The 16,713-nt window shown below is 44.5% G+C and overlaps 1 protein-coding gene across 1 annotated transcript in view; it reads left to right on the forward strand.

Annotated features, from left to right (window-relative positions):
- ADGRL1 (adhesion G protein-coupled receptor L1) overlaps positions 1-14,961 on the forward strand; it is a 511,328-nt gene extending 496,367 nt beyond the window's left edge. The window contains exons 21-22 of the mRNA XM_073588731.1: positions 8,978-8,995; positions 11,283-14,961. Of these exons, the coding sequence (XP_073444832.1) occupies positions 8,978-8,995; positions 11,283-11,977 (713 nt within the window). The 3' untranslated portion in view covers positions 11,978-14,961. The remainder of the gene's footprint in view (positions 1-8,977; positions 8,996-11,282) is intronic.
- Positions 14,962-16,713: the final 1,752 nt, after the last annotated feature.

A 16,713-nucleotide genomic window follows, 5' to 3' on the forward strand; every position in this document is an offset into this window, starting at 1 on the left:
TGTAGGCCCCATTCCATAATTTGCAAATTGCAGCACCCCCTCCATCATTTGCTTCCCCCCTTTCATCATTTTAAGCACCCCCTCCATCATTTGTAGCCCCCCTTCATCATTGGCAGCCCCGCTGTCATCATTGGCAGCATCCCCTCCATCATTTGCACTGCAGCACCCCCTCCATCATTGGCAGCACCCCCCTCCATCATTGGCAGCACCCCCCTCCATCATTTGCACTGCAGCCCCCCTCCATCATTTGTAGCCCCCCTTCATCATTGGCAGCCCCGCTGTCATCATTGGCAGCACCCCCTCCATCATTTGCACTGCAGCACCCCCCCATCATCATTTGCAGCACCCCCATCCATCATTTGCAGCACCCCCATCCATCATTGGCAGCACCCCTCTCCATCATTGGCAGCACCCCCTCCATCATTTGCACTGCAGCCCCCCTCCATCATTGGCAGCCCCCTCTATCATTTGCAGCCCCACTTTCATTTCCAGCTCCCCTCCATCATTTCCAGCACCCCCTCCATCATTTGCAGCCTCCTCCATCATTTCCAGCACCCCCTCCATCATTTGCAGCCCCCTCCATCATTTGCAGCCCTCCTCCATCATTTGCAGCCCCCTCCATCATTTGCAGCCCTCCTCCATCATTTCCAGCCCCTCCTCCATCATTGGCAGCCCTCTCCATCATTTGCAGCCCCACTTTATCATTTCCAGCACCCCCTCCATCATTTCCAGCACCCCCTCCATCATTTCCAGCACCTGCTCCATCATTTCCAGCCCCTCCTCCATCATTTGCAGCCCCCCTCCATCATTTCCAGCACCCCCTCCATCATTTCCAGCACCCCCTCCATCATTTGCAGCACCCCCTCCATCAGTTGCAGGCCTGCTCCATCATTTCCAGCACCCGCTCCATCATTTGCAGGCCTGCTCCATCATTTGCAGCCCCCTCCATTATTTCCAGCACCCCCTCCATCATTTGCAGGCCCGCTCCATCATTTCCAGCACCCCCTCCATCATTGGCAGCCCCCCTTTCATCATTTGCAGCACGCCATCCATCATTTGCAGCCCCCCTCCACCATTGGCAGCCCCCCCTTTCATCATTTGCAGCCCCCTCACCCATTTAATTAATTTGATAAAGAAACAAAAAAACGTTTTTCATACTTACCTCACCAGTGATCCTCAGCAGGCACAGCTGCAGCTCCTCTTGTCATGGGAGAAGCTATACCTGGAAGGAGCCCATACATTGTATCATTTTCAGCAGTGAATCAGCTGGACTGTATGGGCTGCTAAGAGGAACTGACTGCAGCCCATACAGTATAGCACATTCACTACTGAGACAGCTAGAATGTATGGGCTGTAGTTAGGACCTGCAAGGAGCCCCTACATTCTAGCTACAGCCATGTCACATGACCAGAAGTCCAGGGAGAGAGTCAGAGCTGGGCAGCTGTCAAGGTAAGACAGCTACAGTTGTGGCCAAAAGTATTGACACCCCTGCAGTTCTGTCAGATTATACTCAGTTTCTTCCTGAAAATGATTGCAAACACAAATTCTTTGGTATTTTTATCTTCATTTAATTTGTCTTAAATGAAAAAACACAAAAAGAATTGTCCTAAAGCCAAATTGGATATAATTCCACACCAAACATAAAAAAGAGGGTGGACAAAAGTATTGGCACTGTTCGAAAAATCATGTGATGTTTCTCTAATTTGTGTAATTAACAGCACCTGTAACTTACCTGTGGCACCTAACAGGTGTTGGCAATAACTAAATCACACTTGCAGCCAGTTGACATGGATTAAAGTTGACTCAACCTCTGTCCTGTGTCCTTGTGTGTACCACATTGAGCATGGAGAAAAGAAAGAAGACCAAAGAACTGTCTGAGGACTTGAGAAACCAAATTGTGAGGAAGCATGAGCAATCTCAAGGCTACAAGTCCATCTCCAAAGACCTGAATGTTCCTGTGTCTACCGTGTGCAGTGTCATCAAGAAGTTTAAAGCCCATGGCACTGTGGCTAACCTCCCTAGATGTGGACGGAAAAGAAAAATCTTGCGTTGACAAGAGATTTCAACGCAAGATTTTGCGGATGTTGGCTAAAGAACCTCGACTAACATCCAAACAAGTTTAAGCTGCCCTGCAGTCCAAGGGTACAACAGTATCAACCCGTACTATCCGTTGGCGTCTGAATGAAAAGGGACTGTATGGCAGGAGACCCAGGAAGACCCCACTTCTTACCCCGAGACATAAAAAAGCTAGGCTGGAGTTTGCCAAAACTTACCTGAAAAAGCCTAAAACCTTTTTGGAAGAATGTTCTCTGGTCAGATGAGACAAAAGTAGAGCTTTTTGGGCAAAGGCATCAACATAGAGTTTACAGGAGAAAAAAAGAGGCATTCAAAGAAAAGAACACGGTCCCTACAGTCAAACATGGCGGAGGTTCCCTGATGTTTTGGGGTTGCTTTGCTGCCTTTGGCACTGGACTGCTTGACCGTGTGCATGGCATTATGAAGTCTGAAGACTACCAACAAATTTTGCAGCATAATGTAGGGCCCAGTGTGAGAAAGCTGGGTCTCCCTCAGAGGTCATGGGTCTTCCAGCAGGACAATGACCCAAAACACACTTCAAAAAGCACTAGAAAATGGTTTAAGAGAAAGCACTGGAGACTTCTAAGGTGGCCAGCAATGAGTCCAGACCTGAATCCCATAGAACACCTGTGGAGAGATCTAAAAATGGAAGTTTGGAGAAGGCACCCTTCAAATATCAGGGACCTGGAGCAGTTTGCCAAAGAAGAATGGTCTAAAATTCCAGCAGAGCATTGTAAGAAACTCATTGATTGGTTACCGGAAGCGGTTGGTCGCAGTTATTTTGGCTAAAGGTTGTGCAACCAAGTATTATTCTGAGGGTGCCAATACTTTTGTCTGGCCCATTTTTGGAGTTTTGTGTGAAATGATCAATGTTTTGCTTTTTGCTTCATTCTCTTTTGTGTTTTTTCATTTAAGACAATTTAAATGAAGATAATAATACCAAAGAATTTGTGTTTGCAATCATTTTCAGGAAGAAACCTAGTATTATCTGACAGAATTGCAGGGGTGTCAATACTTTTGGCCACAACTGTATTCACAGCTCAGAGAAAGCTGCCGGCCCACGTGTGCGCCTGGGGGAGCTGCCCGGGGGGCATATGTCTCCCTGCCACCCGGCCCAGCCCGCCCCTGTTGGGGACCTTTGAAAACATCCCCGTTTTCTCACCCGTGGTAGGACATTTTTAACGAAAAGTCAGCCACAATGACATTTTTAACAGATTTCCTTTAATAACCTAATTTACACCTGCACCTAAAATGTGCGATCATCCCTTTTCGAGGGTCCAGTTCAGGATGATAGATGTCTCTTTGTTACTGCTGGGACAGGGTTGTGTCAAACATTCGAGGATCCAAATAATGTACTGGAAGAACAGAGCTTGAAGATGGATGTTGGCTGCCATGTTTTTCAAATCCTGGGCAACTGGATTTCCACCCATTTGCACCAATCGCTAGATGATCTGAATGCAAGAACCTCTGGCGCTAGATGACAAAATGCAGGAACTAAGTTAAAAAAGCGTCCATTGCTCAGAATCCAACCCGATCATGAAAAATAAATATCTGCTCCATAAATTTCAAAGGACGTCACTGGTATGATATCTGTTCCAGCCTGCAGTTTCCATTAAGGTGTTTGTGTCTGTGTCAGTCACGACAGAGCGTATTTGTCATCCTGTACATCAGCTGATGTTCTCATCCAGTATGTACATGTCACATCACATGTATCTTTGCGCCACTGCATGTTAAATAAATCATAGATGTCGGTGCTTATCATTACACTTAGCGGAACAGCAACGCAACATGGAGCAATGCTTCATACCCGCCTAATCTATATCATGGGAGGAATGGTGACAGCCAGAGGCGTCACTACCATTCAAAGAGGGTATACGACTGCTGCGATCCCCGCACAAAGCTAATGTCAGGTACCTAGAGCCACCAGTAGACGGCGCTCACCGAATACGGCTTTAGGCTCAGGTTACATGGTAATTTCAGCTACAACACAGATCCCCGCGGCCAAAGATCACAATACGCCGCAGCTACATTGCAACATAATCAGTCGAACGGGACTTGTATTATGACCCAAAGGGTACCTCGAAAAGCAGTCGTGTCCAAAGTCAACGTGTAGCCCAAGCCTTTTCCAGTTTCCAATGTGTCCAATACTCACTGTGTAATCCAATGGTGGCTGCATAAAGGATTGAGGAGGAAGCCATCACCTCCCGACGGCTCGTGTTACTATTCTGAATATTGTATTCTTTGCATTTATGAATGTGATATTGAGAATTTTAAAGAGTCATTTCATTTGTACGGTAATAGCTCTAAAAATGCTGCCATTATTGTGTATCAGCACTTGCAGACACATTGGCTAGGAGGGAGTTAAGGATTTGGTAGATGGTCTTGATATGTAGAGGGGCTTAATTAATATAAACCTGAATCCAATAAGTTTTCGGGAGGGAAGTTGTAGTGTGTTAGGCCATGGTGGGTGAAGGAACAAGATTAGCAGTGATATCAAGAAAGTATCTTGGATGAACAGTGGTAAATAGATATAAAGGGAACCTGTCACTAATCTTTCTCTATATAGACTGTATCCAGATTATTACTATTAAAATCCTGTAATATTTGGGGCCCTGTTGGAGGTTTAGAATCGGGGATCAAGAGCTTCAAATTACGCCACTGTCCACCATCCTTGTGCTGTCTTCAATGGCATTCCTGAACCTCCTCATAAGGGCCCAGCTCCTCCACATACCTAGGAAAATTCCTTTTATAACTCTCCCGCTTCATATGCTAATCGGCACCAAGTAGTCCGATGGGCATCTTTTGACCGGAGTTCCGCGTCTCCTCTGTCCCCGCAATCGGCATTCCCTTGAATATAAAGGAAGAACAACTCTGGTGCCCCAAAATTTTAGTAAAGGAGAGAGGAAAGCTCAGTTGTAGCTGTGTATGGAGCCACAATTCCAGACAGGTGCAGCTGTGGGCAGAAATGGAACCCTGAGACAACAAAGGAAAGTGGGACTGACTGAGGCAAAATGTAGAATAAGTCCTGAAAGTTACAGTGAAGGAATAGTGGGCCATCATGAGCAAAAAAGTTATAGGAAGAATCCGGGGACCAAGTATGCAGTGTCATGGATCTGTAATGTGTTCCTCAAGTATTGAGCCGCCACTGAGAACAATGTTATTGCATGCTGTCATCTGATTGCACTGTTAATCAAGTTCTGCGATGAAAGAAAGTTTATTTTTATAAACCGGAGCTTCTCCTTCCTTGATGTCAGCAAGGGTTCTCAAGATTAGTGTCAGTATGAAGTAAATGGTGTCAAATCCGTGTCTGAATATACTTTTGCAACCCCTACCCTGGTCGTTAGGCATTGCTGCATTAATACTACAGTTACTGCTGGACGTCAGTAGCGTGTGGGAGTTTAGCGTGTAGATTGCTGAGATGAGTTGTCCTTTTCCTTTCCACATGTGTTTTGCTGTACTGAGCTGGTATGTAATCAGCTCTCTGCTGGGAGTCATGGATGAGGCTCCCTTCTATATAAACACTAGCAGGCTGTCTCTAGCTGCCAGTTAGTTAGTTTCAGCTAGACCTGTGCTTTCCTAGCCTTTCCCTGTAATACAAGGGGCACCGGGGTGGTAGCTGGACCAAGCTCACCCACTAAACACAGTTTGTATACACCCCGGCCCCTTGTACATGTGATATGAGATGGATTAGGTTTTTCCCTCAAACGAAGTTACCTTCCCTCCTTTTGTCACAGCAGTCCAGGTGATTTAAAGTCCAGAGATGTAACTGTGTTCCAACAGGGAAAATATAACTTTTATTTCAAACAGGTAGTGAAGAATGGACATCAACGACAATCCCAAACACTGGATTTCCTGTTCTTTCCCTGACATGAACTGCAGTGGCACCCACTGCAGCTGCAGCAGCCGAGAATTCCAGTCATCCAATCCGCGGGTATCTGGGTGTCTGAGACCCCTTCAGTGGAGGCCCCTCTATAGTCCAGAGTGCCTGCATGGAAGTCCTTTTTAGTTCGTGGCCTTCTTTAGTCAGGGGCAATAGACCTCTCCCATCTGGGGGTCTGGCAGTGCCCCGTCTGTCTGACATGTCTGCACCTGTCAAGGATCCAGGCAGAACTGGAGGGAAACAGCAGCTTCCTCTCTCTGCTGCTGACCCAGCCCCTCACATTAACCATTTCTTGCCCTAACTCTAATACATTTAAAGGGGAACATCCACAATATAATACAGTACATTGCAAGGCATAGGACACACATAAAACAGTGCAGGTACATAACTTATGTACATAAGAAGTGCACGGGGGGGTCACACAGCAGAAGAAGGGGGCGCAACTGAGGGGACCGGCCAACTCCTTACATACACACAAGAAAAATTGCTTGTGGATACACTGTTAGAAACGTAAGTGCTCTCTTAGATCTTTGCTCCTGTGTGCTATTTTCTGTATCCTCTTGTCTGACTTTGGTTTGTATTTTGACTACATGCTTGTCTCCTGATTTTGTACATGACATAACGACCCCTCTTGCCTCTAGTTTGCTCCGATTTTGTACCTGCCGTAACGACCCCTCTTACCTCCAGTTTGCTTCTTGGACAGGAGCCATTCCATTGAAGCAAACCAATGTACAGGGGTTAAAGGTGAATGTCGGGGTTCGTCTGGAATTTTCCAGACTGAATGGCTTGTGCCAAGTTTGTCCGAGGCAGCCATTTTGAACCTGTGGTCTCTGACAGATGTAACACTTGGCTGCCTAGTAGAGTGTCTGGAAGATATAACATAAAACATACATAGAAGGAAACCGGAGTTTGGGAATGCTTGTGTGATCCTTGGCCCGTGCGCCCCCTACAGCTACATGCAATCAGAATCATATTATTTATCAAGTCAGAAAAAAGAATTTTACTAAAGTAAAAAATTATAACAATAGTTGTGACAGAGTTTTGTACCGAAGAAGAGAATGGAGTGCAATAACTTTAATAAAGGCATAATATATATTTGGCAGAGCTTTTAGGTGGGAAAGCGTCGTTCTGAATAATGCGATAGGGTCCATGGTGACATTTTGTGCACAGTAGACTCATCCGGTCTTGATATCGGATCTGTATCCAGGAACTAATGAATGATGATGATTTTTTTTTTTTTTCCCATATCTTTACTTTACCCCTAGTGTATTTATACAGGGAGGCTGATTGCATTCATGTGAAACCCTCCTTAAAGCTGTGCTCTTAAAACAGCTGGCAAAGACAGAGAGTGAAAACACATTTCCTTTTGCATAATTAAGCTAATATTCTAATCAGAGCGGGTCCGTGCAGCATGAGACCGTAGTCAGAATCTTATTAATATATTGTAATAATATATATTATTATTATAATAACTCTTTCAGTTGTTGATGTGCATTGTGGGTTAATAATCCTGTCGCTCAGTAAATGTCACGCAACCATTCATCCTCAAAGATCTGTCATGAAAGCACTAATTACATTAAAGGGGTTTTCTGATCACTGGAAATATTTAAAGGAAAAGTCTCAGAATGCTGTAAAATATTATAATATGAATAATGTTTTCCCATAGCTCCTGATCCAACTCATCCCTGGGTTCCACACCGGTCTCTGTACCTCCTGGATACATATCCAGCTAATCTAGATGAATTTGGAGCTGCAGTAGCCAATCACTGTCTATAAGTGACACACATTGGTCACTGCTGCGTTCTCTGATTGGCTGGAGTTGACCACATGTCCAAGTCCAGGCGTTGAATCTACATTGATGGAACTCCCATAGATCACATGTATTTTGCGGATAGGTACTAAATGTGTCAGGAACTGAGCCAGTGCGCGTGTCCTGAGTACAAAAACTGTGCTCAAAGATACCTGTGGAGCGGGGCAGCAGCGGTGAAGATGCGTGTTTCAGACTAACAGGACCTGAAGCACGTGACTGCTGGGGGCGTGGCCTAAGCTCCACAGAGGTAGGAGCTGAGGAAAACTATTAGAAAGGTAACTATGGGACAAGTTACCAGGGGGCATAGACAGGGACGTAAACCAGATCAAGTCAGGGGTCAAAGCACGAGATAGCACGACAGTACCAAAGGGTTAGACAGAGCGGATAGTCAGGACGTCCCAGATCAAAAGGGAGGCCAGCAAAATTAACCCTGAGAAAACAGGACATTAACCATGTCCAAACCATGACAAAATGTTTCTAGGCCATCCTCTTTAAAGATACCAGTCACTGTCTCCAACAAAACTATAAGGGGGTCAGCCCTTGGACCATGCACTTTCTCCGATTTTTGAACCAGAGTTTCTAAACCATTAAAGCCCCCATAAACATTTGACCTATGTTGGCCAAACCTACCGATAGCAAAGGTTCGGAGGACACTCACATGTACATGGGGTCACTGGACAACTGAGTGATGAGGGAGAGGTCAAAGAGACATATCCATTTTCAGAGAATTGCTTTGTTCTCCAGGAGATAAGTAGCCACCAGAAATATCTGGCATCTGCTCTATCATAAAGAATACAGGAGTATTTGGTTGAATGAATGCTCCTTTGTAAGGTATGGGAGAGCAGACTAAGACGGATGCCGGCCAAACAATCGTATGGATCATCGTTTGGTCAATAGCCATCTAATATGCCAGGTCAACTTTAACGGAAGGTGTGAGGAGGAGAGATGATGTTGCGACGTCTTTGCCTCAGCTTGTTCATAAGACTAATGCTGTGAGAGGGGAGAGGGAGCAGCAAGGAGATGGCACCTGGTTGGTCAGAACACAGTACAGAAAGATTACATCATACCAATTGGCACAGTTTTTAAAAGAGAGAAATTAGGGTTCAGGCAGACGAACGTATAAATTAGATGTGTGTTACCAGCAAGCCCCTTGTTCAGTATCCATCTAATATTTTCCTTATCTTCTCTTGTTTTTCCTCCTGCAACAACAGGAAGTTTCAGAGATCCCAGTAAGTATTGCGTTGTTCTTATCTAAATATCTAAATTGTGATCATAGTGGAGCTTACTGCATACTGTTTTATTATTTAACTGCACACTGTGTTATTAAAGGTATTGTCCAGGCGACTTGTGAATTCTCACAGCATGCACAATGTGCACTGTAAAGGTTCTCCAGTGCTGGGAGAGGGCACGTGACAGTAATTATGCGGTTGGCATACATACAATCATGTGCCAACTAGATGTGCATGGCCCTGCTCAATACAAGTCGGGCACATCTAGTAGGAATGTGGCTAGAAGTATAAAAATTGCATACTTGCATTAACATGATTGCCAGCTCCTGGCACCAGAGAATCTTGACGGCAACAGAGAATCTTGATAGCGTGCAGTGTGCGCCATATGAGGATTCAAAAGTTTGCAGTCTCATAGAGCCCCAAGCCTAGACAATCCCATTAAGGAGTTGAATTTGGTAGATATTCCAGTCTGGACGAGTTACCACCTACTCAATATTACTTGTGTCCCTCTCTTGTGTCAGTCATGGAAGATGCCTGAAGGTGGCTGAGGTCTACAATTACACAGGCGCAACCAACCCCATCATTCAACTCCTCCTGGGCACAGTCTTGTGGCCAGGAAAGGACACAGTGATGGGACCCACACAGATCCAACAGTTATCACCTATTTAGTGCTTAGGTTGTAAGACTCCTTTAGAATACAGTAAGTGCACACATGTCTTTTTCAGTGCAGCGAACCTGAGATTTTCAAGAGAAATAGGCTTCAGGAAACGCCAGTACTTTTCTAGTCTTTTTTGGGGGGGGTTTGGTTGCTTCTTGGGAGCTTTTTAGACATTTTTTTACCGCCATCATTTTTTTCACCATTCTAACTGGTGTCTTCCGAACATTTTGTTGTTTACTCCATTGATCACTGATGAGTCTGCTAGCTGTTTGTGAAGCAAAAAAAACTCAATAAGACGCGTGGGTGTTTTTCGGGCATCTCTCGAGGCTTCACATTGAGTTCTATTAGGCCGGGGTCACACTTAGGATCAATATGGACAAGTGCTATGCCATAAAACATCGCATAGCACTCGGACCAGTATTCATCTATGGGGTAGCTCCCATCAGCGCTTTTTTTTCTTCGGGACTTTACTAACAGGTAGGAAATTGCAGCTTTCCTGCCTGTTGTGCATAGTGCTGTAATTCCGCAGCATAGAGCGGTCACTTACTACTCTTGCCGGGGATTCAGCCTCTGCTGACACGACTGGGCGGGACATCCAACGTTATTCTGACTGACAAACGGCTCCCCCAGTTAGGCAGCAGGGACCGGTTGTCAATCAAAATGACGCCAGAAGTCCCGCCCCATCGACAGAGCGGAGCAGAAAGAAGCCCAGCTCTGTAGACATGATTTCAGCATAGGCATCTGAATCCATGGCAGGAGAGGTATGTGACCGTTCTGTGCCAGGGGAGAACTGCGCCATGCACAACGTGCAGGAAAGCTGCCATTTCCCACCTGTTGGTGCTTAGTTACATTTTTGTTTATTTGTAAAGTCCCTGATACCCCTTTAATGTGAGCTCTGGAGATTGCTGAGCCCTGCTCTCACCTGATCTTTAGGACTCTCAATAAAATGAATGGAAAGGCAATGCGTATGATTGACTTCCGCTACATACAGCTGGGAATTTTTAGAGCCTCAGTTCTCAGGATCATTGGGGCCATGGTAGTCAGACCCCCAGCAATTTTGAAAGGTATCACCTATTCTACAGATATGGAATAACTTTCAAACTTTAGAATAGTCCTTTAAAGAGGACTTGTCACTAGCTATAAATATGTAACTTTTCTTTTTATCTGGTCCAAATAACACTGTTCTCCTCAACCTGGCGATGTAGGAGGGATGTTTCTGTGCCTCTCACTTCATAGCGTCCCCTTTCTCCTTTTTGCGCCATGTATATAAATTTAGTTTTGTTAGCCAAGGTGACAAGAACCTCACGAAGATGCCCACAGAGGAGATTTCAAGAACAAACCCCCTTGGCTAACAAAACTAGATTTATATACAAAGTGCACAAAGGAAGAGGAGGATCATATCTCAGGAACGGAGAAGTGCAGGAACAAAAAAAAAACCACCAACGGCAATTACACCAAGTTAAAAAAAGGACATATTTAAGGCAGGAGATAGGTCCTCTTTAAGGACATCAATGAGCCTAAAGTTCTAGGAAATAAGAGAGGTAGAAACAGTAATAGAAATCCATTTGGTATAGATCTCACCGATCATCGCTATTTTATTACCCTTTACCTTTTCTTCTTACTCTACAGAACACACCTTGAGCAGAGATCCATGTGGTAAGGACGCACTCCCGCCCCTTCCTCTTAATGGCAACTTTAATAACAGTTACTCTTTAAGAGCTGGAGATTTCCCTCCTGATCCTTCCAAAATGGGAGAAGGCGGTGGACGTCGTAATATTACGGATGCAGCAGCCTTTGAAAAGATGATCATCTCTGAACTGGTACACAGCAACCTCCGAGGCAAATCTCACGCAGGGACAACAGACACGGGAGATGAAGAAGTGACATCAGGGGCATTAGCAGAAGGTGGAGAGGTTCCAACATTAGAGATGGAGCGCATGTATAAAGCTTTGGAGGAGCCCCTTCTCTTACAAAGAGCTCAGTCAATCCTCTACCAGAGTGACCTGGAGGAGTCCGAAGCTGAAGCTGCCCCTCGCGACTCACCAAATCGCGATTCACTATACACTAGCATGACCAACCTCAGAGACTCTCCATACCCAGATAGTAGCCCTGAACCGGGCCTGCCATCATCTGGGGAAATGCTGCCGTGCCACCAAGGGGTGCCCCCACCTACGGGGGTAGATGCCATGTACTTCCCTGGCCGGCTGGGTTCAGTGCCCAGAGGGCAGTTGCAGGCCTTCTACCAGATGCCACAGGGGTTTCTGGGTCTCGAAGGATCAGTGCCCGAGGGTGACGGGCAGATGCAGCTTATCACCAGCCTCTGAACTTACTCAACCACCCCTGGCACCAAACTCGTTACTCCCCTATAAAAAAAAGAAAAAAATACTGCCTTCCCTTTCCATTTCAGAAGAAAGCAGGGTCAGATGGAAGGAAGGGGTATTTGAACAGGGGTAATTTTTGGTGGGACAGGGGTGAGGACAAGACACTGCCTGGGCTAATGGACAATGGGTTTTGATGTGGACTCAGTCTACTTGGATTTCCTTTTGATTGCCAGTGTCTGTTAGAAATTCTAAAATGGAAGGCCACTAACAGGTAGGGGTTTGGGTGCCAAAAAATATCCTTTTGAAAATGCAATTGTTTGCCCAAAGAAACCCCATGAAAGCTATGGATGCAAAAACAGTTTAGACGCTGGAGTTTGCAGTATTGTTAAAAAAGCCAATTTAAAGAAATAATGAGAAGAGACAGATAGGTGTTGTGTTTAGCCTGTAATAATTGTAGGCAGCCCATTTGTGTTAGAAATGCCAGATGTCTTCAAGTGATGCAAACAATGAGACTACCTGGTAAGGAATTAATCACTAGGGCTCGATAAGTGGTGCCAAACAGCCTATGGGGCATGCTGAGTAATGAGAAAGTAGAGGACAGAAATTGCCTAAGATTGCAAAATTTACATTTTTTATTTCTGAAAGGTCACAGCTTATAATTTGCATTCCTGTTAAAAAAAAAAAATGGGCAGAACATGGAAATTCGAAGAAGAAAGAAAAAATAGCAAAAGCCACTTTTCGTTCAATAATGAACTTCTTCCTTGGGCTTTTCAAAAAACTTTGGCTCTCACTTCTCATCCTTTCTTCTCACCCAAACCCCTATGTCTGCCCCAAAGACAGGGTAAGAGATTTTTTTTTTTTAACTCAAATCCGTCCAGAACAGAGTTTGTGGTTCACGTGGAAAGAACAAAGAACTTATCAAAAATAAAAACAAAACATAACATGGAATTTGGAAACAACTAAAATTGAATGTTGGAGAAAGTGAACTTTACAACTGCCCTGCATATTCTTTATTTAAGCACAAAACACCCCCTGCCTCTATTACAGAGGAACATTGGAACTTTTACAATGGGGGAAGCGAGTGTCCTTTCCGATTGCTGTAAATATCGAACTTCTAAAAAGGGGGGAAGGGAGAGACGAGGGGAGATGCCTACACCCTTCTTCCTAATCTTGTATCTGAGGTGCGGAAATGGTCAGTAGGGGGCTTTTTTACTTTAATTTATGTGTGTTTTCCTTCTGCAATGTTTCTTTGTATCTGGTTTGGGCACATTGCCGTACTATCTGTCCTTTCGGCCACAGAGTCTTGGAGAAACTTCTTAGTCAGTCCCAAAGATACCACTTTGTGTCTCCAGCTACTTTTATCGTTATTGTTTTTTTTTCTTTTCAACATCTTTTTATTAATTTATTTTTATGTTGCATGTAGAAATCTAGCATTGTACAGGCTTTTCTAATTTTGGCCACATATTTGCCTGAGAATTAGCTATATTTGTTCTACTGACGATGATCAAAAAAGGTGGTTACCGTCATTTTTGATTAGCAAAGTATATACAAGGTCCGCGGATGGCACGAAACAAAAAGAACAAAACAGCTAGTAACACTATAAAAGTAATTATAAAGTTATACATCTTACAGCCACCTGCTGCTATATGTAGGCCATGACGTATAGGGAACAGTGCAATAAGGCATGGCTTTTGAGGGGGCACATCAAAACAATCATTTTACCAGCCCCTACAGTGCCTCCACCTGAAGTGGACTGCTAGGTTGGTCTTAAGCTCATCACTGAAGGTTAAACAAGGCGCTGGCGACATTTCTGTGGCTCCTGCACAAAGCTAATGCCAAAACCTACATACAATCATATATCTGCTTTATGTTTCCCCTTTAGAGATCTATATATCTCTAAATTTATAGATCTTTATATATTTACATAGATATATGAAATACTAATATATCAATATAGGGTTGTAGGTACGGAGATGCAGGTCCCATGGTGTAGACGCTGGGGTCAATCTTGGATGGTGGTCTTTTCTCCATAAAAGGAATGACAGAAGCTCTCACTATTCATGGCACAAGAGAAATCTGTGATAAGAGCAGAGAGACACAATTCTACATGTTGGCATACCAGGATAAATGGTAGTTTATGTCCTCGCTTGTCTAATCAACCACCATTTATCCAAGCTCAACACATGGGGAGTCGCTCTTCAAACCTACGGAGTCGACAGAAAAAAGGAAGTTCCTCAAATGATAAAGAATGTGCATGTTTCCCCAAGCAGAACACAGCACTTACAAAGATTATTTTTGTCATTCTTATATTTCAGACGATATTACTATAGAAATGCTATTTATGAGAGGCCCAAAAGGAAACGGGTATAAAATACCATTATAGATTCCTATAGAAAAGACCTTCCCATTAGAGGAAGTTCAGAGGACTGCTAGATTATGCACTCCATTAGTGGTGATGGTCTCTAAATTTTAGACGGACGGGTGGACCACATGATGGAAGGTGCCTTCTGAGTGATAGATTTTGTTTGGGAATTCTACGTTTCGAGAGTTGGTCTTGAGTCCATTGATGCAAATCAATGGCCCACATTTATGTTCTGTGCACATGTATGTCAATTTTCTGCTTCGTCCTAATGTATTTTGCTGCCAATCCCACCCAACCCCTGAGTCTGACGAGCAAAGGGTCAAATACTTCTCTGCCCCCTTCCCGTCCCTCACTCCTCTCCTCTCTCTCTTTCTCTCCTTCCTTCATTTTCTTTTTCATATGCCAAAACCAGAAATGGGTCGAACGCCATTCTACAAGCGAACAAAAACAAGAAAAAAAAAAAATCATCGTACGAAAGACTGAACATGATATCGTACATAGAAAAATGGAACAAAAAAAAAAATGGCATAAAAAAATAATGCTGAAAAAAAAGTAAAAAAAAAATTAAATATCGCAACTTGTGGAGTGAAAGAAACACACCAATAAAAACATTTTGATTTCTGAATGGTCGTCTTTTATTGTGTACACGGCTCTTTTAATGTAAAGAATGCCAGATTTATGTCCGGGAGAGTAATTAGAAATGACAGGATCCATCGGCTTTTTGTTCCAAGGGATCCCCATGGTACCGTAAGCAGTGTGCTAAGGTAGCAAGTAATTTAGCGAAATCCAAAAACAATAGATGTTATTGCTGTAATATATTGTCTTGTATTGTCTAGGACGTCTGCAGTTCTGTCCTTGGTTATATTGAAACTTTCAGAGCAAAATCATTTTAAAAATAGCACAGAACCATATCTATTCATGCAACAGACGCCATGTCACGGAATAAGGCCACGATTATGGGTGTCTATATGGATTCAAGGGGATAGTTCTGCTGCGCTCACTTCTGCATTGAGAAGTGATCCAGGAACATATTGTTGCGTATTCCAATACCTGCGCCAGGAAGGGTGAACAATCGGCAGGTATTATCCACCTCTTCTATTCATTAGCCTGGTACACCGTGCTTGCCAATTGCACATGTGTAAGCAGGTGACCGGATGCAACACACAGACACAAAGCGGAAGAAACCAATGAAACTATTTATTCCCTGTTAAATAAAGCAACGGTGAATAATGCAAAGCAGGGAAATTACAGCATGAAATATACAAAACCAGATATACAATGAATCCTGAGGTTCACTCTATTATCACAATGTCTTGTTATATGTTTTTATAGGTACTGACAGGGAAGATAATGATACCATAAAAGTCACTGTACAATCTCTTCTTCTTACACAGGCCATAGCAGGGGTCTTCGGTTCTTCCCGCTAGGCCACAAGTCCTCCTGAAAAAGTCTAGCAAAGCTCGCAGGGCTGCCTTCACATCAGCCGGCCCCCATCCTATCTGCTGCACTAACCCACATCAACCTTTGCACAGTACGTTAGTGGTGGAAGCAATGGCCATGCTCACCAACGCCTGCTGTATACCACCGCAGGTGTCCACACCCGAGCAGAGTCTCCTCACGGGTTTACAGTGCTTGACCAACGGCGGATGTCTCTCGTGCCCAGTGAGATAGGGGCTGGGACTTAGCTCTTGACTGGCGTAGTCTGGACTCAAGGTCTTGATGGCACAGGTCTGGTGTTCGGGCCATGACCGGAGTAGTCTGAACTCTGGAACTTGCCAGACGTGGATTGGGTCTTGACCGGCATCGTCTGGATTCTGGAACTTGTTTGGCGCTGCCTGGGTTCTGCTTGCAGGCATGCCACAACCACTGGCCTTCCGTCACGGCCTGTCACCTCGGCCTCTGTGTTTCCCTTGACACACAACCTGTTAGTCCCTTTACTTGACGCCAAATACCAGCCAGTGTGGCACGCTGGCCTTTTATATCGGGGAACTCCATCATCAAGGTCACCTGAACTGACTCTATCCAAACTTTTCCTCTGTGACACTCTTCCCCTTCCAATCGGTTCTGCAGGGTCCCGCTTGGACAGTAGATGGCAGTCTTCTAGAACAAATGCCACACCACGCTGGTAATTCTCATGGCACACCTTCTTAAACCTGTGAACCCGGAATGTATCTGTAGATGTGACATCACTTCTCGTTGCAGAATTGAGCAGAGGACGAGACCTTTAAGGCATACCTTCCAACTTTGAAAGACAGGAAAGAGGGGCACATACTGTGGTGCACTGCAGCCAATTTTTTGTATTCTACGCCATATAATTTACCTTACCAACTCCCTTTTTGTGTGGCCACACAGAAATATTGCCCCTTGAAAAGCCGCT

The sequence above is a fragment of the Dendrobates tinctorius genome, unplaced genomic scaffold, assembly GCF_039654945.1.
Source record: "Dendrobates tinctorius isolate UK_male_01 unplaced genomic scaffold, ASM3965494v1 ptg000104l, whole genome shotgun sequence".
Classification (NCBI taxonomy): Eukaryota; Metazoa; Chordata; class Amphibia; order Anura; family Dendrobatidae; genus Dendrobates; species Dendrobates tinctorius.